The sequence below is a fragment of the Chinchilla lanigera genome, unplaced genomic scaffold (assembly GCF_000276665.1).
Source record: "Chinchilla lanigera isolate Chin_1 unplaced genomic scaffold, ChiLan1.0 scaffold00076, whole genome shotgun sequence".
NCBI classification, from domain to species: domain Eukaryota; kingdom Metazoa; phylum Chordata; class Mammalia; order Rodentia; family Chinchillidae; genus Chinchilla; species Chinchilla lanigera.
The window spans coordinates 9,583,234-9,605,772 of record NW_004955477.1 but is presented as its reverse complement, the minus strand read 5'-3'; the positions used below and the strand labels follow the sequence as shown (position 1 = coordinate 9,605,772).

Sequence of the window (22,539 nt, the reverse complement as noted above, 5' to 3'; positions counted from 1 at the left end):
TGTCTGCTCTCTACACTCCTCTTTCTTGGGCTGCTTTTCATTACGGTGTGAATTTAGATGCCCTTATATTCATTTTGCGTGAATTTTTGTACTTCCTGAATCTGTGCATTCAGTCTTTCGTGGAAGAAAATTCTTGGCTGCCATCACTTTAAATATTACTTCTGCACATTCTGTACTTTCGGATACCTCACTTGGATGTATAGTACACCTCATCCTTCCCTTCATGCTTTTAACCTTTCATGCTTTCCATCTCTCTGGGCTGTATTTTGGATAACTTCCCTTCCTTTTAGTTCACCAAATGAAGATCTCTTTAGCTAAACTAGATCTGCTGCTAAACCCATACAAAGATTTTCTTTTCTTTTTTTGTCTTTTTGAGACAGGGTCTTGCTATAGTTCAGGCTGCCCTTGAGCTCACTTTGTAGCCCAGGCTGGCCTTGAACTCGCAAAGATCCTCCTGCCTCAGCCTCCTGAGTGCTGGGATTACAGGTGTGCGCCACCACACTCAGCTTTACATAGATTTTCACATGCTGTATTTTTCATTTCTAGAAGTTTTGTTTGATTCACTTCCAAATCTAGGTCTTTTTTTTTTGGTACTGGGAATTGAACTCAGGACCTTGTGCTTGCCAGGCAGGTGCTGCCACTGAGCTATATCCCCAGCCCTCCTAGGTCATATTTTAATAATCTGGTTCCTTGTTCAGATTTTTAGCTTCCTCCTTTAGCCTTATAACTATTTCAAGCAATTTTTTTTTTTTTTTGTCTTTTTGAGACAAGCTCTCTCTATGCAGTTTAGGCTGGCCTTGAGTTCACTTTGTAGCCCAGGTTGGTCTCAAACTTGCAAGGATCCTCCTGCCTCAGCTGTCCAAGTGCTCGGATTACGGATTACAGGCATGCGCCAACATGCCTGGCTATGTCAAGCAGTTTTATTTTATGTTCTATAATGATAATTTCAACATTTGAAAGTTAGAAATTCTGTTGCCTCTACTGCATATGGTGGCTTTTTCCTACACGAGCTCACTGATTTTTCCTATGTGGCATTTTGGTGTTCTATGGGAATCCTAGAAGCCCTGAAGGTGCTGGCCAGGACAAGCCATCACAGGTACAAGAGCCCTGTATGTTCTCACTGGGTTTGCCATAGTTCCTGAGGGCTCTGTACCTTGAGGTGAGAGGTGGAAGTCCAGGCTTGTTTACTACCTACTGTACAAGCAGTGGCTCTTTCAAGAGCTGCTATACAACCCCCCGGCCCACCCAGCTTCTGCCTTGTGGGAACCCACGCCAGCACAAAGCTCACACTGCTTGCTGCGACCTGAGAAAACAGTCCTAGGCCTCTGTGAGACATTCCAGAGTAGCAAGTGAGTCTATAAGCAGATCTAAACAGGTCTGTCTCAGGATACCCAGGACACTGGCCACATGGAGGTACTTAACTCTTCAATGTGAGGCTAAAGAAAAGAAAAGAAGAGGGAGTTGAACCCAGAATTGAAAATGACCCAAAAGCCCTGGGCTAGCCTCAGGGACACTAGGTAGTGTCTCAAGTTCCCACAGCTGAATGGTGGCCCAGACCTACCTACATAAGCAAGGTATGGAGATGGCACTAGTAATTTTTGTCAGTTTGTTTGAGAAAGTCCCACTCTGTAATTCAGGCTGGGCCTGAACTCATTATGCAGCCCAGGCTGGCCTTGAACTCATGGTGATCCTTTTGCCTCAGCTTCTTGAGTGTTAGGATTACAGATGTGCACCACCCTGGGCAGCTGGCATTAAACTCTCGAGTGAAAGGTTTTCATACTAACTGGCTAGTACAGACTGTTAGGATACACCTCAGGAGATTTCTAGCCATCCACATCCAAGGTCTCAGATAAATTATGACTACTTAGATGGATGTTTTCCTCATGAAACCTCCAGGGTCCTAGACTCAGCTCTGTACCTTGTGTGGGCCACAGCCACACCATTAGCTGTGGAGACTGCGGAACAGCCTCCTGATGTCATCTGGTGTCCCTGAGGCCACATAGGGCTTTGGAGTAATTTTCTGCTCTAGGTTCAACTCTCTCTTTACTTCTGGACCTTGTGAAATTCCCTTTGGTTATTCATAAGCCCAACTTTGCATGTGAAGAGGTATTTGTTGTGTCACAGCCAGCATTTCTATGTGTTTATGCTGAAGTATTCTGACTGCCTAGCCACTTGTGACCAGTACCAGAACTCCCACTCTCTTAAATTCTAAACAAATATTCTACCTAAAGTAAGATAATCTCCTTCCATTATCTGAAATGTGTGTTTTTTGTTTTAGTATAATATTAAAAGACATAACTCTCAGCAGCAATGGAAACAGCACTGAAAGAATGTGCAAAAAATAAATTATGGAGGCCCTATAATTCCCAACTATAAATCACTGTTTCAGAACAGCACATGGGCAGTGGGTTCTGTGGGTGTTCTTTTCTACATCTCTCCAAATGAAAAGGCGAACTGTGGCAATGCCAATGAGGCAAGGCACTTCCCTACTCATTCTTTTCCAGTTGGGTATAGTAAACAGCTGCAATCAGTCATTTACTACTCATGTTGTACTATGCTTCTGTCTAAATGGAGGTGGACTATGAGATAAATCTGTTCAGATGTCCTTATTCTCTAACTGGTATTATCAGCAAGCAAAGAAAAGCCCTAGAGAACACACTCCCTCTTTTGCTCCTCTGGACAGTGGCAATCCCCCATCTCCCGATGCTAACCGAGTATGAGCCCCAGTCTGCAAGCCTTGGTGGAGACCCTGAGGAATCAGCCGTCATTCAAAGTGACTCTTGACGTAATGCAGGCTTACCTGTCTGAACCATTCCAGCAGCACTCAAACTTGTCAAAGATGCAGTCATTCTCATATAGGGAACAGAGCTTGCTTCGCAGGTACTCATGCACCTGGTGGGTCTCCACAGGCCTGTTCTCCATGTTGAGGTCCCACACCTTCACGGACAGGTAGTCCCTGGTCATCATGTATCGACCACTATGGCTGAATTTGACATCAGAGATGGATGAAATTATTTCTGAGAAAAAGGATCTACTGCTGGGATCTTCAGGCTCTTCAAAAACTGAAAAACAAAATAAAATATTTCCAGCTTCTATTTTAAATCAGAGGACAGATTATTTTCAAACTCAAGTAGGTTTTGGACCATCACCGAGGCTCAGGAGAACTCAGCCTTGACAATGCTAACTCTCCTGACCTTTTGGACTTCTCCAAATTTTCTGACTTTTTTTCAATTGTGTAGCTAAGAGCTGCAGATACTCTACCACCAGGGTTGACAGGATAAACACCCAAACACAGACACCCAAATTTCTTTCAAAATTAGATGGGCAAGACCTTTAGAGCATCCTGACATGTACCAGATTAAGGACCATGGCATGAGACAAACCATTACTGCATGGATGTGTGTGTTCTCGTGGCACCAGGCCTGAGCAATGATGTCCTGCCCCATCCATGTCCATCACAGGAAGATGACATCTGATAAAGAACACCTCTCAGAAAGTGTCAGCTTGTAGGTCTGCTGGACTGACCACTAATTTATTAACCTGGCAACGTGGAGGTACGCTATTAACTTCTAAGTGGATCTACTTGCCAAAGCCAGTCAGCAATAAAGGTTCTGCTTCGCATACTGAATAGTCATAGTCTAATGTGACTTAAATGAACCTATACTGCTTGTTGGCTCTACACAGGAAGTGAACTTGAAGCCAGCTACTATAACATTTAGCATTTATTCAACTAAATTACTTTGGGGCTGGGGATTTAGCTCAGTAGCAAAGCGCTTGCCTGGCAAGCACAAGGTCGTGAGTTTGATTCCTGGTACCGGAAGAGAAACAAAAAACAAAAAAAATCAACTAAATTACTTTGCTGACAAATAAAAACTACTCTTAAAATCACACTGCATAACACAAAACACAGCCTGTGATTTTCCACATAGCTGAGCCTATTCTTCTCAGTTGCGGCTTAGAATTCCTTGGTCGCTGACCCTCCTATTTTAGTCTCTGGAGTAGCTGGGACTATCGGCATGTGCCACCATGCCTGGCAAACCTATTATTTATGGCTATAAACAAAACCTACACTTTCATCAACTAGAGGGAACTTCAAGGCTCAGTAAATTAGAATGTAGACTTTCCCCTATAGAATTGGCTTTGAATCTAGCAAAGCTCAGTATGAACACAGGTCACACTGACAACTGAGAATGGTCACAGGTGAAATGCACAGCAACAGTCTCAGCCTGGATTCCAGTGCACAAAGATAGAGATCATGAGTGGTTTTCATTTGGCCCCAGACTGTGAAGTGGTCAGGTAAGGCACTGGAGTCTGGGGCAGAAGTTAAACTACTGATACCATAACCCCTTCTCTCACAACAGTCAGTTCAGGATGGTCACCTGCAGGGAACACTCCTCATCAGCAATGGTCAACAGCAGAGCTACTGGGCTTTTCAAAAGACAGAGCCTCCCACACTTGCCCAGGTATGGGAAGGGTAAGGGATCCTCCACTTGTGCAGATCTGTTAGTCTGGAAAACAGAACTTAAATGATACTGGTAGTAAGCACCAGGTACTTACACTTAGAGTGTCTGTCACACAGGGCAGAGGAACGCATGTCACATAGCCGGATGGTCCCCTTGCTGCTGCTGTAGACAAACACATTGCACTGGTGTGGGTGGAATTCGGCTGCGGTGATGACTTCCGTGAGCTCTTCCATGTTAGCAGGCTTGATATCCACAATGTCTGGAGCACAGTGTTAAGGCACAGTGCTTGGCTGATTGGGTTAGCTATACCCAACCAAATGAGTGGGACATGGAGGAACCATGGAGTGAGTTTAAGAGACCAGACATTAAGGAGGCTGACCAAACACACTGTATTCCAAGGGAGTACACTATTGGCAGGCTTTTGAGGGATGCAGCATCAGATCACAAGATGTACCTGACAGAGGGTCAATCCAGACATGAACCCTGCTTTCACCATGCTGCTATGACTATCTCATGAAATCTCTAATAGCAAGACAGTACACACTGTCAAAGGTAATTGAGTGCTACCTATACAAAATCTCACTCTTACACACAAATAATTACAAACACAAGAATACTGCAAAAAAATCCCAAAAGATACTGCTTTTCTAATTATCTGACATTAGGGAACAGTTTAGGCTGGGCACGGTGGTGCAATCCTGTAATTCTAGGACTCTGAGGCAGGAGGATTGCTGTGAGTTTGAAGTGCACCTGGCCACAAAGTGAGTTCAAGGCCAGCCTGAACTGCACAGTGAAACCTTGTCTCAAAAAAAAAAAAAAAAATTAGGGAACAGTTTGTTCCCAGTCATCACAACAATGCCAACATAAATTTTCAAACTCAGGAATTAGTCAATCAAAATAACAAGAAAGGGAAGACTCAGCTCTGGGCTAATTTGCAACAGGGAGATTCACCTTCCAACTAAGAAAACCAATGAACTAAATCCACAGCTCAAATCACTAGATACCACAGCAAGGGATAGTGACCCGAGGGACTGGAGAGCCTTACAGTTGCCCAGAGTCAGGCTGATGAGTGTGAGCATGCAGGCTCTAGCAGGAAAGGGGGTGCTGACAGAGTATGACTCCTAGATTAAGCTAGAGCTGGGCATAGTGCTGCACGCCTGTAATCTCAGCACTGGGAGGCTGAGGCAGGAGAACTGCTGGGAGGTCAAGGTCAGCTTGAACTGCAGAGCAAGACCCTGTCTCAAAAAAAAAAAGAGACAGGAGACAGCTGGGGCCTGGGAGAGATGTGGCTACAGGAGCTCACAGGAGCCATAATCCTGTGGATCACCCTGAGGACCTGGGCAAGGACTGCACCACAGGTGCTGAGGCAGGCCCTCAGGGTTGGGAGAGGTGCATTGTGACTGGGTGCCTCGGGCTCCCACAAGAGTCCCAGATGGCACAGCTGGGCAGGGTCTGGAGGGTTACAGGTGTAAGCAGGGAATGGCCATTTCAGGAGCCCAAGGCAGGACAATGGCTGAGCCACAACAGAACAGAGTTCTCATGAGTAATCAAACACCATTATAATCCAAGCCGCATTTGCCATTCTGTTGTCTATTTGCAAATTCAGAAGAAAAATACCCAGTGCTGATTTTTCAAATATACTCTACTTAAAAGACTGTCTGTCAGAATCATGTGGGCCATAAGCTTCAGGTCAATTCCATTACAGAGAACTTTCTCCAAGGCAGAAAGGAGTTTGTGGTTTTGTTTTGTTTTGCAGCACTGGGGAATGAACTCAGGACCTTGTGCGTGCTAGGCAACCACTCTACCACTGGGCTACATTCCCAGTCCAGGAGTTTATACTTTTAGGGACATTAAATCACAGAGAACTTATATTACAGGCTACTAAGTAGCAAACTGTATGTAAAAGATTAGACTCTGAGATGTAAGACTACAAATGCACAACATACAACTGAGTAATAACCCTAAGAAAAATACAGACATAACCACCTGGTGAAGGATACTAAAGCTTCTATCTGTGATTTCTAAATGCCATAGGTTTATTCTCAGGTCATCTGCAGAAAGATATGTTTCATGATCACTATTTACTGAAATGGAATTTATATGATACGTGTGAGCATTTGCAAAAATTCGCCGCGGACTTGCTTCTACCATAAGGTCCATGGGCTTCAATATAGGAACCTAAAAATGGAAGGAAATAGACATTCAAAATAAAGGTCAAACACAGAGAGCAGATAACAATAAGAGACCAATGTAATTTCTCTACAGGCAACATACTTAAATTACCATTTAGCAGAGCTGTGATAACTGGTACAAAATGGAATAGTTATCTATTCCAAGTTTTTTCTCCTTGTCTCCAATACTGGGGCTAATACATTCCTGTTGAAGAAAGGAAGATAAACTGACCCTAACTAACTGCCTCCAGAGAACTGAGGCTTCACTTTCCTCTGTCCCCTGGTGGACACTACCCAGAGACTGGACAGCAGTATCTTGGAAGGTGCTGTGGAGACCCTCCTTTTGTCTTCTGTCCTTTCTCCTTGCAGCCGGATGCACAAACCTCCTCTTTCATTGTACTAGCAATCTGCTTCTCTGCACCAACTACACAGGCCTCAGTAATGAGGCTGTATGCATGTGAAAGGATGGTGGTGGGTGGGGGGCACTGGGGAGCTACTGATGCTCCACTGCTGACCTGCAGCTGGCTCTACAGGTGCGTCCAGTCTGAACATTCATGCATCTGGTCACTTACATGGTAGATGCCTGTCTAGTAATGTATACTGTACTTCAACAAACCCTTAATTAAAAAAATGGCATCCCATCCCCTCTATCTCTGTGATGAGTGTGTGGTAAGGGAGGCTTCTAGGAAACGCACTGCTGTGCTGAAAGGGTAGAGATGGAGAGGAAAGTGACTGACCAGAGGATATGTGTGCCACACAAAGGCAAGAGGATGGTCATGAGCAACAGTGCCCCACAAGGAAAAGAAGAAAAGGCCAGTACCTCACTGACATCTGGCTGGGAGGGAAGCAGAAGGTTCAAAATAAAAATAAAAAGAAGATAATATTCCCTGCTATTTTTGTAATCAGACACCAGAAGGAGGCCCTGAAGGTTAGGCTAGTTAGAAATATCTCCAGTCTTCTCTGGCTAAATTCTGTAAAAATGACCTTGAGAAAATACATAGAGAGATACAGCTTTCATTTTAACCCAATCAGTGCGGGTCACATTCTTAGGGTCCCCACAACACAAAGGGTCAGTTCTACCATTACAATACAGAAACACACACTTGCCTGTGAGGTGAATTAAACTCCTCCTTAACATACCCACACACGCTTAGGCGCACTCCTGCCATGACTCTAACAAGTCTTTAATTAATCAAAATGCATGACAACTGTAATGTTTCCAACAGAGTCCTTTTTTTAATTAAAATCTTCTCTGCCACTAAAATAACTTAAGAGGAAAAAAAATTTAAAACAGCAACATTTCTAATTCTTGCCCAGGTAAAGTCAGACAATTTAACAGTTCATTTTGAACTCTGAGATGCAAGAACTCACAGGCAGACTTAAGTCTGCATACAGAGTTACCTAGCCCATAACCCCATACCCTCACAGTGTAGCCAACAGAGGAACTATGCTTCTCATATGCCTGGAATAAAATAATATTGGGCCCAACTAGACCTAGTTTTTCCAAATTAAGCGTGTCAACCCACAGAGCTGTGCAGGGAGGTTTGGGCTCCCGAGAGAGAGCTATATATGCACAAGTGGGTGGGGACCTTGTTGGCAGTGGAAGAGAGGGACAGCACTGAACAGGTCTCAGTGCAGCCCTCACCACCAAGCTACTTTCCATTTCACGAAGCTGACAGTTTATCGGAGGAAGCTTCAAAACTAGTGTGACTGTTACTATACATGATTTACACCAATTCATGGACGCAAATGCAGCACCAGTGTAACAGAAATCACCAGTGTTTTAAAAAAAAAAACCATCCTGGGACCCACAGATGTGATTAAACAACATCGCTCTTCTCAGTCTTAAGGAATAGAAAACCTGGTGATAATGTCAAAGAGGCAGAGAAAAACTGTCCTCCTTGGCCTACAACCCACTGTCTATGGCCAGCAGGGATAGGAATGGCTTCCAATGGGCTGTCACTACCCTCCCAATATGGCTCAAGGAATGGCATCAGAATAGATGTCTACCATGCCGGCAGGCCTGCCTCATTGCTACTGGCATGTGCCAGGGAGAGGGCTCTGGGTACAGCACCCTCACCCACTGACCTGAAATCTTTACCCAATGAACAATAGTGTGATGGTGCTCAAACCTCACTGAGAAATCAGAAAACCAACCATTTCCAAATACCACTAGGTGGCTGTGTCCTTGACAGTACTTCTCGTGACTCACCAGACTTGAGTCAAGTATTTTTTTAAAACTCTTTATCTATTTCATCTAAGAAACCACTAACTGGTGATGTGTGCACTAATTAGACACTCAAGATTTTAAGTTTCACTCAGTAACACTGTTGCAAAAATGCAAAAAAATTATTAGAAATGATGAAATATGGTCACTCCAATTGTACCCAGGAGTCCCACAAAGGGAAACAATTTAATCATTAAAAGTAATAATGCTCACAGAGAGGCGAAGAATTGTGAAACATCAGCATGTGCTCTAGCTATCTAAGGAGGAAACTCCATTAGCACGGTCATTAATGTTTCCTTGCTAGGCCATAGTTCACCTTCTAATCTGTAGCCTGAGCTACTTAACCAAGGAAGCACTGAATTCCAGGTCTGCTCAGAAAGAGGTCTGCTTATGGGAGTAATGTGAACCTTTCCTTTAGCACCCTTCGCTGTATTTTCTGAGGATAATGTGTGACTTTTGCTTTGGCAAAAACCTGAAGACTCTCACTTTAAAATACACATACACAAAATGATGGCTATTATAATGAGTGGGCTCATAATATTTCAGCAATTAACAGCATTCTTCAAGCAGCTGATGCTACGCTGTTCTTGATTAATGTTTGGAAAGGGCTGGAAAGTTTAAAGAAGATGCAGTGTATACCCGTAGTGCTGTAATTCTAAATGGATCTCGAAGTCGTCCATCTTCATCTTTCAAGTTATAACCTTCTGCTCTTTTATCCCGTTCACTTATTTTCCATAACTTAATAGTTTTATCTGAAATTAAAAACAGCAACCTTCATATTAAAATATCATAACAGGCATCACTATTATTTGAGTACTGTATTAGGAAACTCTGTGGCTCTACACTGGTGTTTAAACTGGGTGTTAACATTTTCAATTACAAATATCTTTTTTCACACAATAAAGATGTAAACACACATGTAAAGGATGTAGTATTGAAGTATTTTTGCATATACTTTCAATTTTCAGCCTATCACCTGCCATTTTAGCCCATAATTTACCCTGACCCAAAGTTTAAAGGAAAATCAAGATCTAGAATATCTTAAAATGAATCTATCCATACAGCAAATTTAAAATATGGTACTAAGTCAAACAGTCACTTGAAAAATTCTTACCGTTTGTAGAGAGTAGAAAGTGAGCAGCATTCTGTTGTGGCAACCACCTAATTTTATTAATTTTTTCTTCAATTTCTAGACTTTTCAAATAGTCAAACTCTGGTTCGTGACTTTGAAAGGTACTGTAAACATTATATTCTCCCCTAGAATGAGGACGGCTTTTATTCTGCAAGGAAACATAACAGATGTTTCAATGAATAAAGCATACTAACAGAAAATTTTAGTACTACCAATTTGAATATCAAATGATCATATACATTTTTAAAGGTTAAAAAAACTCGGATGAAACTCAGAAGTAATGTATTCATAAAAAAAAAAAAGTATTTCCTAACCATTTATTCCATGTCTAGGTATCTACCCTAGGCAAGGCCTACCAATTGTGGCTTGCTGTATGTAAGCAGTTTTTCTTTTTGAGACAGGGTCTCACTACATAGTTCAGGCTGGCCTCAAACTCACTATGCTGGCCTTGAACTTGTGGCAGTCCTCCCGCCTCCACCTCCTGGGTGTGGGGATCACAGGCTTGCGCCACCACACCCGGCTCTATGTGAGCAGTTATGAGAGCATCATCGGGTTTGGTTTGGATGTATTGTCTCTGGTAGCTTCTGCCCTACCCAGGCAGTTGGTGACTGTGAAGGAGGGGCAGGGCCTGAAGAGGCACAAATGCTTAGAACCTCAGCCCGGGGACAGGGCGCTCCTGAGCCAGCTCAAGAGGAGCCAGATGCAGTTACAGGGTCACACCAGCCTCAGTGGTTGTCACCTAGACAGTGTACATGCCAAGGAGAACAGACAGATGGTCAGTGGTAGAGCCACACGTACAAACCATACCGCAAATAATTTCACGGACCTGCGAAGACAGACCCTACAAATCCATGTAGAAGAAGCTGTGTAAAAATACCCATAGTAAGGTGCTATGTATATAAATTTAACATACACAGGGGCTGGGGATACAGCTCAGCAGCACAAGTGCCTGCCTGAAAAGTGCAAGGTCCCAAGTTTGATTCCCAGTATCCCCCCCTGGCAAAAAAAAAAATTAACATACACAAATAATTCTAAATTTAACCGTAAAGTAGAAAAACATGCTAGGGAAAATATATACCATCTTCCAAGTAATGGGCAGTTCTGGGAGGGGAGTGGTATAATTAAGTGAGTCAGGAAACAAAAGTAGGAGGATGAAGCGGCAGCAGAGGGGGTACATCATCTGTATTGTACGTGCTTCCTTTCCTTTTATATTTTGTTTAATTTTTGCTGTATGACCTGTATCTAAAATCTTGCAGATGGGTGTGGTGGTGCACGCCTATGATCCCAGCCCTTGGGAGGCTGAGGCAGGAGGATTGCTGTGAGTTCGAAGACAGCCTGGGCTACAAAGTGAGCTCAAGGCCAGCCTGAACTGCATAGCAAGACCCTGCCTTAAAAAGACCAAAAACCAAAACAAAACCAAACCCAAAACATACCACAAACATATAGTTCTAACTTAGAAAGGAGAAAAACAAAATTGAACTATTTCAGAAAAAAGATTTGTGGAATTCAGTCCCATGCCTAAGATATCTACTGACTGAGGAAACTGGCAGAACATAAGAAAACCAGTACTGCCTGCTGCCCTGGCCACTCTGCCGAGAAATTAGAGAAAGGTGAACCTCCACTAGAACCACCCTCAACTTCCAACCAGATTCCCGAAGCCCAGGTTACCCCCAGCTGTTGCCAATGGAGGGGCTCTTCAGTCCCTAATGTGCATGGGAGACTACCCGACTCTAAATGAGGAAAGGAGTTCTGAAGGAAGCCTTATACAGGCCGGGGTGGAAGGAGGGTCTGTGAGCCAGAGCTGCTAGGACAGGACAACAAATAGGAAAGGGAACTGACAGAGGCTCATTTTCTCTCTGTGTGTGCTGGTATATGCTTTAACTGGATGACCTCACTTTGCTGGGATAAAGTGGCGTACTTGGGGGAGACTAAGGTTGGGCAGACAGAGCTGAGTTCTAAAGTGGGGCCGTGCCTGTATACTTCCCTTTTATACACAAACTTCACTGTAAGGTTTAACGTGGATAAGGGCTGTGCCACTAATGAAAAAAACAGCTCAAGTCAGGTATGCTGACACACATCTGTAATCCCAACACTGTGAGAGGCTGAGCCAGAAAGACTGCAAGCGTGAACCCAGTTTGGGCAACTGAAGAACTCAGTAAGACACACTGTCTCAAAATAAAAAGAGGGGAAAACCCACAAAATAAAAAGGGCTGAGGATGTAGCTCATTGCGAAGGCCCTAGGTTTAATACCTACTAAAAAAAAAAAATGCAACGCTTCAATCACACGACCACGACTAGCCATGTTTTCTACTTACCTTGTCTTCTACCCAGCCAGACCCTGGCAACGGGTCCTAGCAAGCTACCTCCCTATTCTACCAGTTCACTGCTTCCCCTTCCACACCTTCAGCAATCCTCCAGGCCTCCACCGCTCTAAGATGCACAGGTGATATCGCTGAGCCTGGGGGCTGTCGCGCTTAACCCCACAGCAGGCCTTCTCAGTGTGCTCTAATACCATGAGGGCAGACAGTGGCTTCGACTGTGGGTGAAAATAGATGTCCACACTCCCCAACAACACTGGAAAAACTCAGGCTCACAAATGCCTCACACTTGGCAGTCAGAATCCAAAAAGGTGATGGAACAAAAAGCCCTTGTGTTAAAATAAAAAAAATAGGAAGACAAAGATAAAAACAAATTGCTTATGGTTTATCAAGTTGCAGTTGATCAGGTTTACTATAAACACCTTAGAGACCTGCTCCTGCACAAGTCTGCCTTTTCACTTCCTGACTTAACATCTCTTAACTAACTCCTAAAACTCTGCAATATTCAATATATATTTAAAACAAGATACTCGACTTTTTATCATAGTTTATTTTACATTTGAAGCTAGTAAGTGGGGCAGGGGCACCTTGAGACAAGGTCTCGCCATGTAATTCAGGCTGGCTTGAATTTACTATGCAACCCAGTTGGCCTCAAACTCCTGGTGATCGTCCTGCCTCAGCCTCCCAAGTGCTAGGGTTATAGATGTGTGGCACCACACCTGGCTTGAAGCTAGCATTTTTAAAGTTTAAACAAAAAGAAAACAAGGTAATTTTCAAGAAACAAGACAATTTTCAATTACTATCCTAGGGTACATCCTATCCTAGGACCTGTGAGGAGTAAGGGATGTCATATCTTCTGTAACGATATCAACAGCTAACCCTTTTAAATACTGAAGTTTTTGTAGTACCCATTGTTAATTCCTATCATTTTGTTTTGAGGCTATGTATCATTTTTGTTGTATTTGTATTGTTTTGATTTTGTCTTCATTGTTGTTTTGTTAGTTTTTTCTTTAATTTTTAAAATAAAAAAAACATTAAAAAATAGTGAAGTTTTGAAGTTAACAACTTGTTCAGTAATCCCACTGTTAAAAGCTAAGATACATTGTTCTTAAGTACTGATATGTGGTAGTTTACCTTTGGGATAAGGATATAAAATTATAAATTCATTAAATTGCCTATACAGATTTAGAAAGACTAACGATAATGTATGTATTATTCACCAAAGGATTTCTCACCAGCCCAAATCACAGAAAACAGAACTTCTAAAAATCTTTCATGAAAACAAAAAGAGAATGTGATCGATATGTACTAATGTGATCAATATGTACATTAGCACAAACATGTACTAATAAAAATATAGTTAAAAAACAATGTGATCGATGTACATGAAGAATATGTACTAATAAAAAAAAACGAAGTTTTTTTTTTTGTCTTCTTGAGACAGGGTCTCGCTATGCAGTTCAGGCTGGCCTTGAGTTCACTTTGTAGCCCAGGCTGATCTTGAACTCACAATGATGCTCCTGCCTCAGCTTCTCAAGTGCTGGGATTACAGGCGTGAGCCACTATACCCGTAAAAATACAAAGTTAAATAAAGACACAAAAACCTTTCATGGACATAATAAAAATGATAGCTGCAACTGGCTCTTTTTGTTTGGTTGGTTTTTTTTTGAGACAGGGTCTTGCTATTAAGTTCAAGTTGGCCTTGAAGTTGTGGCAACTCTCCTATCTCAGCCTCCTGAGTGCTGGTATTACAAATGTGTGCTATCAACTTGGCTACGCATACTGCATTTTGGCAGACTTGTTAGCCTTACCCATCCTTCCCATTTAACTAAGCAACCCTGTGGCCTGCTAGTATCCCAGGGGTTGTGCTACCTATTTCCGAAAACTTCCTGTGCCAGCAGCTGCGAACAGCACAGAATCACTTGTCTCCTATGCACAGATGATCCCATGGAAGAGAAAAGGGCCCAGTGACTTCTCTGAAACAAATATTTTTGGCGGAGTACTGGGAATCGAACTCAGGACCTTGCGTTTTCCAGCCAGGTGCTTGTGCTGCTGAGCTATATCCCCAGCCCCCAACTTTTTACAAAAATGTAGACTAGAATTTAGAACTGACAAGGGGAGGGGCCTGCCTTATACTCTGCTAGAGAAAAAACAAAACCAATGTTTTGCAGAGGCCCCAGGCTTGGAGCATCATGGTTCCCTCACTATCACTAATCATTCTGTGTGCATGCATGAGACAGAGACAGAGAGACAGAGAGACAGAGAGACAGAGAGACAGAGAGAGAGACAGAGAGAGAGACAGAGAGAGAGAGAGAGAGAGAGAGAGGGAGAGGGAGAGGGAGAGAGGGAGAGAGGGAGAGAGGGAGAGAGAGACAGATATGTTGGGAATTGGCTTCACATATGCTAGGCAGTATTCTACCACAGATACTCCCTCAGACCCAGGCCCCCCTTCTTCATTCATTCATGCCAGGAACTGCTCTACATTGAGCTACATATCCCTAGCTCTTAAAAACGTTTTTTTAGATCAGGTCCCACAGTAAGTTGCCCAAACTGTCATACTCACAGTCTTCCTGCCTCAGCCTCCAACATAGCTGGAATTACAGGCAAGGGCTGCTGTACCCGATACTGATGACAACCTTGCTCCTTAGTCACCACTAAGAGCTCTGCTGAAAATTGGGGGAGGCGATGGAGAGGGTGTCTCTTCTGAATGAATTCACCTTTGAACTCCTTTCCAAAGGACAGGAAAGCCTTCAGCAGTGTGAAGCAGTAAGGCTCTATGTGGTCTCTACAGAGGGGAATCTATGCCCCACCCCATTTCTCCGCAGCAAGTGCTACGGGGAGTCACTCAGTACTCTGGGGACAGTAGGACAGCAAAGTGATTTCCAGGCAGCTCTTCAGTTCATCACTGGATGAAAGCACACACATTCCAAACACCACCACCTCCATCCCTCCTTCCTTGAGTCCTCCCCAACCTTTGGGCAGGACAAGGATTCTCCCCTACTTAGATGAAGTCACCAGGGACTCAAGGGAGCTTCGCAGTGAGATACAGATTTTCTTGCTTATCCCTAAGGCAAGGTCTGCAAGTAAATTCTACAAGGTCAATGCACTAGGATGAATGTGAAGCAAAAGACACAGGAAATAGTTTTGCTTCCTTTCTCATAAGTGACACAGAAAGGGTTTAATTATTTCATTTGATTTGTGGATTGGAAATTACTGACCTCTTGTTCCCGTTGAAAAATAACAACTCTGCCACCCTTGTCTCCCGTTGCAAGAAGATCTCCCGAGTAATTAAATTCAACAGTTGAAATGATGTCAGCTGTCAATAAAATAGACAGGCAATTATAGACTGTTTTTGGGAGGAGTCACAAGGAATATAAAAAACCAAAAGATGAACAAACATGTAACTTTCTCTCTGAACAAAGAAACGTCCATGACAAACTTATCCAAGCGATTGCTTCTTGGCTCTAGGATAAAGAGCAAACCAGGGGCTGGGGATGAGGCTCAGTGGTAGAGCTCTTGCCTGGCATGCATAAGGCCCTAGGTTCAATCCCCAGCACCACACCCACACCCACACCCACACCCACATACAGAGCAAATCAGCCATACAAATTTCTGAGTTTGACTCCATTGATCCAACGCCTGGTCCCCTGGAACACCAGCATTTATCTAGACTGCGTTGTCTAATAAATGTTTAATATTCTATGTAGTAACTTTTGTTGGCTTCTATATAAAATATTATAGACAGTATATATTCTACATCTGCGCCTGGATAAAATCAATGTCCCTTTGATAATGACATCATTACAAAGTGAGACAGTATGATACTTGTGATTTCTGGCCCCATAACAAAGATCTTGCAGCTCACCAGAAATAAAGATCATGGGGGTCAAAAAACAAAAATAATCACTGGAGAAGTCCTTTGTTTCTCTGAGGCAAATCCTTTGGTTTAGAGGGAATAGATCTGGAATTGATGACTGTTTTTTCCTTCCCCCAATACTGAAGACTGAATCTAGGTCCTTCACACTAAGGTTCATCTCTAGTTCTTTCTCTTTTTAAATTCTGAGATAGGTTCTCACTAAGTTGCCCAGGTTGGGTTCAACGTGAAATTCTCCTGTCTTAACCACTCAGGCTGCTGATATTACTGGCATGTACCATCACACTTAGGTAATACAGACTATTAAATCAAGAAAACTATCCCAGGTCTGTGCCTTGAAAAAGATCTCATATTTTCAAAAGAAGCCTTTTCAAAAGAAAAGGCTCTGTAATAGACTGTGGAGGAAGCTGGTCGGTAGCTCAGCTGTATCACATGCTGCCTGAATAAGAAGTAGGCTGGGCACTATTTCTGAGCAATGAGGGCTGGTCTGGGTGTGTCCTGCGACAACTGGAGACTGCGTCTCAGTCTGAAATGCAACAGTTTCAAGAACAGCTGGATCAACCAGAAACTCATCCCTGCTGCCAGGCACCAACGCACAGGCATGCAGAATGGCCACCCTGCACACCAAGGCCTGCAGCATCACTAATGGAAACTACATGGTTGTTATAAGCAGTGTATCTACTTCTAGTAAGAAATGGACCTAAAGGTTGAGAAAACTTAAAACTGACTCCCTCAAATGGCAAGAGGAGAATACAATTCATAAAGGTCTATACAAACACTTTAATCAAATAGTCAATAATATGTAGTTTCCTGCCAACATCTGCAGAGTGAACTTGATGGGATCTGGCACTGTTCACTGCTTACACATCTGAATTCTGCTGTTGGAGGTTGCTTTCTTTAAAACAAAACCAAACCTCGCTGAAACTTGGGGAAAGGATTAAGCTACTTCTTATTAGAAGCTGCTCTCTCAATCTGTTTTTTGTAGTGCTGGATACTGAACCCAGGGTTTTGTGCATGCTAGCCACGTGCTCTACTACTAAATGACACATCCAGTCCATCATTCTTAAATTACTCAGAATAACCTAATGTGTTTACATGAAAATAAAATTTTTTGTACTGGAGTAAAAGAGACTAAACTTATGTCATTTATATCCAAAGCATATACAATATTGTATAATTAATGGTATCCTGTCAATGATTTTAAACTTTAATTAAAATGGACTGAAGGTTTCAAAAAAAATTTTCTGTATGGGTGATTGAACCCAGGGCTTTTGTACTAATACAAATTCCTCATCCTTTTCGTACGTATGGACGTATGTGTTTGCTTATTTACTTTTATTCTGAGACAGGATCCTGCTAGGTTTCCTAGCCTTGGTTTGAACCTACCTGTCTCAGCCTCCCATAATGCTGCGATTATAGATGTGCAGCCATCATGCCCAGCTTGGACTGACTCTTTTAAAAAAGAAACACCCAAAATTGCCAGTGCTGAGAAATAATTTTCATTAAGTCACATAAACAGGTATGGGCTTAAAATCAGAAATACTCTCTGTAAAGATTAAATAAACTCTAAACCCAAAATAAATACACAAACTATATGTGAACAAAATTACAAAAGCAATAAAATTTAAATTATCCACATCAATTTATTTGATAGAAACTGTTTTACAAAACAAGACTGACGCTAAAAGCATAAACACAGTATTGACATAGGGCACTGGGTATTTCAAAACCACCACATACTCTGACTCTGAGGTGACTTGGTTCTGCCTCCACTTTCCTACTAGAATGCCTGTACGCAGCACAGCCTCACACCCCTCGGCTGTCCCACGGTGGCATTGGGGCTCTACTCAGCCAGAGTGGTTCCAGACTGTGCTGAGGCAGTTAGCTACCAAGTGGTTGTCTTACTGATTCACAACAGCCTAGTCATGTTAGGATCACAACAAAACCTAGCCATCCCCAGCAGCCTGGAGAGTCCCCCACAGACTTCCTGTTGAAAGTGGCGAACCACACGTGTTCACAGTCCTTCTCTGTCAAGGGATGACAAGAAAGCTGTGTATGCTGTGCTGAAGAACCTGTGGACAGTGGATTTCACATATACTGTGGAGGACTGCGCAGGAAAAGTGGATGCCAACTCTTACAACCTAAGTGCACACATGTGCCAAGCCTCATGGTGGCAGGCTCAAGCCAGGTGCTGGCACAGAGATGCAGGAAGTTTGTTTATAGAACTGCTGGGTGCACAAGACTCCACCCCATCCTGTTAGGATCACTATTTCCATGTCTTGTTCCTCAGACACTGGCTACCAGAGCCCAGCAACCCATCTCTCCCTGAGTTCCTCTCTGAAATGCCAAAGCCTGGGAGAAAAGGCCTCAATATGTAAACATTTGGGGTCTTCAAAGTCCATCTGTTCACAGAACCTATTGGCTTCACAGCGGCTTCACTCTCAAACATAAACCTACAGCTCAGATCAGCAGGCATGTGAGAGAAGTTACCAAAACAAAGAGATATGGTGCGTTAAATGTGTCAAAGCCGAGCATCAGTGTCCAAGGAGCTGCCACCTCATCACAGAGCTCACTCCGCCAGCATCTGGCTGAGTGCTTCCTGGTAGCCCAGCCCTCCCTTACCCTTGCCCGGTAGAGAACGTGGATGCCAGAGTAGCACCAACTTCCCCTGGGCCTGTCTCAGCCACAGCATCCAACAGGGTACTCCAGGCTGTGCGAAAGGAAACAGGAGGAAGGAGTGCTATCTCAAATTCACACTGAGCAACGACAATGAAAGCCTCAGGCCTTTTCTAGAGGACAAAGTGAAACGAAGAATCAGACAGCAAGAAGAAAAAAGAAGGCGTTGGGGGCCCATCGCCTAGCTGATAAATTCTCGGAAAGTCTCAAGAGCTGGAGGTGCCTCTCCGCTAAAGGACCAATGAACACCAGCACAACTATTGAAGAGAAGCAGGCCAAGGGCATTGACACAATATACAGAATGCTCTAAGGACTTCCAGAGTAAACAGAGGTCATTCACAGAAGGAAAGGAATCAGCCAGGGTTCACAGTTCACAGAAAAATAGTAGAACAAGTATCAACCACCCTCAAAAATATAAGAAAAAGTGATTTCAACTTAAAATTCTATACATAGGCAAATTTTCAACTAAAGTTGAGGGAGGAGTAACGTTTTCAAACAGGCAAAGAGCCAAAACAACACTCCTTCTTTAGGAAGGTACAATTTCACAAAATGAGAGAAAAAAATAAAACAAAACAAAAAACAAGAGAAAGGAAGAACAGGGAATTGACTTCTAAAAAATGGTGAAGAAAGTCTCAAGATATGAGCCATGTAGCAAACAGACCCCAAGATTAGCAGTTTGTGCTGGAAGAATTCATCTCTGAGGACAAAAAGCTACAAGATCACCTGACTTTTCAAAAAAAAGGCACTAAAGACACTGACAATGAATTGCAAGGAAAAAAATCAGGACTCACTCACTCCAGGAAAGATAAAAACCTTGTACAAAAGAGAAAATATACATAGTAGTTCCATAACAGATAATATTTACACAATAACACAATATTGATGGGATGGTACATATAGGCCAATGGTGATACTAGTAAAAAAAGGTAAGTCATCAGTGACCATAACATGAAGATAATATCATTCAAAATCAGATCAGTTAGCGCAGTGATAGTACTGTAAACCTTTTAGAAACTAAGTGCCCAAATTACAACCTCAAACTCATTTATTCACTTTAATACTGAGGTTTTAGTTTATAAAAATCAACTCTGTCCCTCGGCTTGCATGCCGACAAGAGAGGGCTCTGTGTGCCTCCTGTAGCATGCACGCCGTAAGCTCACCACCACTGAGCTAGAGCATAACCACACTGCTTAGACGTAGGGCTACTGCTGGGGCCAGGGATATAGCTCAGCAGCACAGTGCCTGTCTCTCACGCCTGGCAAGCATGAGGTTGTGAGTTCGATTCCTGGACAACACCCCCCCCCCCCAAAAAAAAAGAAGTAGGGGCTGCTGAGGATTCTTCAAAGCCAGGGGAAGCAGGCAAGGAGGGGCAGGTGGTGAGGAAATAGAAATAAGGCCATGTGGATGGGGATGGAGAAGGACTCAACAATGATGTAAGAGGGAAGCAAAACCCTGGGTTATTAAAAGATGAAACCAGGAAACCCAAAGTATAAAGAAGGACCAAAATGTGAACAGGTACTGTGAACTAGGAAGAAAATGTTCACATGGGGAGAGGAACACGGGATGAGAGAGGGGATAGGACAGAAGGGAAAAGTAAAAAAAAATGAGAAAAGAAGGAAAGAATGGAAACAAAGCTTCTGTAAATGGGGAGGTGAGGAGGGGTGGAAGGGAGGATAGGGGAATGGGAAAAAAAAGAATCAAGTTATCTCATGTACAGGTACAAATTCTCTATTATGAATGTGACCATTATGCATATCTAAAATGTACCAATAAAATTTGATTTTAAAAAAAGCTTAAAAAAAAGACGAACCCAGGTGTGGTGGGACACTCCTATAATCTGAGCTACTCCTCAGGAGGTGGAGGCAGGAGAATTCCAAGTTGGAGGCCAAATTGGACAATTCAGAAAGATGCCGTCTCAAGTGAAAAAAATAAAAAGACAACATTTAGTCATATCTGGGACCAAGCACAGGGAGTGAAAGAGCAGGCAAGAGCAGAGATGCAGAGCCAGGTGAGCTGGTGAGGACAGGGGATGCATCCCGTTCGCACTGGCAGAGGTCAGGGTGTATGCACAGCGTATTTTTTTCCATGAGGCATGAGGAAAGATAGTCTGTTAGGAGGGAAAGAGAGGGGTACAGATGACTGGGGGTACATATGCAGTCTGGGGGAGCATATGAAGTCTCCTCACTGGAGAGAAGGGTGACTACTTCACAAATATTCAGGCCATGCAGGGCCAGGTGTGGTGATGCTTAACTGTAATCCCAGCACTCAGGTGGCTGAGGCAGGAGGATTACTGCCAGTTGGAGGCCAGCCTGGACTACATAGTGAGTTCAAGGCCAGCCTGAACTACATAGTGAGACCCTGTCTCAAAAAAACCAAAAGCATGCAGTCACCTCCCACTGTCACGCCCACCTGGAATTTGAGGTACTGTTTATCTCTTAATCCAACAAACACTGCTCTGGGCACGACCTGCCTTCATGGGATTTACCCTTGAGTAAATGAAGTACAAGCCTAAAACATGACCATTCAGTATTTCAGTGGCTTGGGGGAGGCTCCTTGTGGGGGTGGGGTTGGGGTTGCGGTTGCTGTAGGCTGGGGTGTGGCAGGGGTGACTGTCCTGTCCTGGTCTGTCTGTTATCACAGAACACTTGAGACTAGTGATTTGTGCAGAATGGAAAATTATTTCTCATAGTTCTGGAGGCCAAAAAGCCCAAGACCCAGCACTTAGTGTGTGGTGAGGGGATCTCTTGCTGCATTCTCACATGGGGGAAGGTGCAGGAGCAAAGAAAGACAAAACTCCCCATTTAGCCTTGTATAATGGCAGCAAGCTACTCATAGGAAAGTTGCTTCCTGACCCAAACCTCTTAACACTACTGCATTAGCAATTTAGTTTTTAGGAGATGTTTCAAGTTCACAGCACTGAGGCAGACCCTGGGTCTAAGCCCCAAGAGTAGAAGAACACAGAGAATCCACAAGGTTAGAACTGGGGTGACAATTACCTTGGAGGACCTGAGGTACTGAGGCGTGCCCCCCATAAGAGTGACTGCACAGGTATTTTTGCTTTATGATGACCACTGTTGCATGCTTGGGGCCCATGCCCATTTGTGTGCCTGCAACACTTCTCAAAGGCGCTGCATCTTCCCTATGGTCACGCTGACGTCAGTCATCCACTGCCATCTGAACCCAAGCACACTGGGCTCTGCTTCCCCTGATCTGACTCTGGCTCCTAACCTCCAGGCCCCTCTTCTGTAGCTTCCCTTTTCTCCAACACTCTGCCCAGTCTTTTTGCTCTAAAAACTGGCAATCCCTGTGAGCTGCTTCCCCCAACCCTGCTCACCTGTGAGATTTCCTTCTTGTTCCCTTGGATAATTCCAGACTACTGTTATTCCCTCCCATCTCCTGACAACTGTTTCACACCTTTTCCTCTTCCAGCTTCTTGTACCACAGCTACCCATCTCACTTTCTTTTCTTTTCTTTTTTGGTTTTTCTCCGGTACCGGGAACCGAACTCATGACCTTGTGCTTGCCAGGCAGGCGCTTTTGCCGCTGAGCTAAATCCCCAGCCCCTAACCATCTCACTTTCTGAAGCTAATGGTTCTGCTTATTTCACTGAAAAATTAGAAGTATGTGAAGAAAATAGTCATATCCTCCACCATCAAACATGCCTCCTGTGGCAACAAGG

General features: G+C 43.5%; 1 protein-coding gene across 2 annotated transcripts in view; it reads right to left on the bottom strand.

Moving 5' to 3' along the window:
* Nucleotides 1-22,539, bottom strand: part of Ppp2r2d (protein phosphatase 2, regulatory subunit B, delta) — a 39,103-nt gene that overhangs the window by 5,304 nt on the left and 11,260 nt on the right. For both annotated transcript variants that reach the window (XM_005402033.2, XM_005402034.2), the window contains 6 exons: nt 15,530-15,627; nt 9,976-10,141; nt 9,501-9,613; nt 6,464-6,641; nt 4,558-4,722; nt 2,801-3,062 (listed from right to left, as the gene is read on the bottom strand). In XM_005402033.2, the coding sequence (XP_005402090.1) occupies nt 2,801-3,062; nt 4,558-4,722; nt 6,464-6,641; nt 9,501-9,613; nt 9,976-10,141; nt 15,530-15,627 (982 nt within the window). The remainder of the gene's footprint in view (nt 1-2,800; nt 3,063-4,557; nt 4,723-6,463; nt 6,642-9,500; nt 9,614-9,975; nt 10,142-15,529; nt 15,628-22,539) is intronic.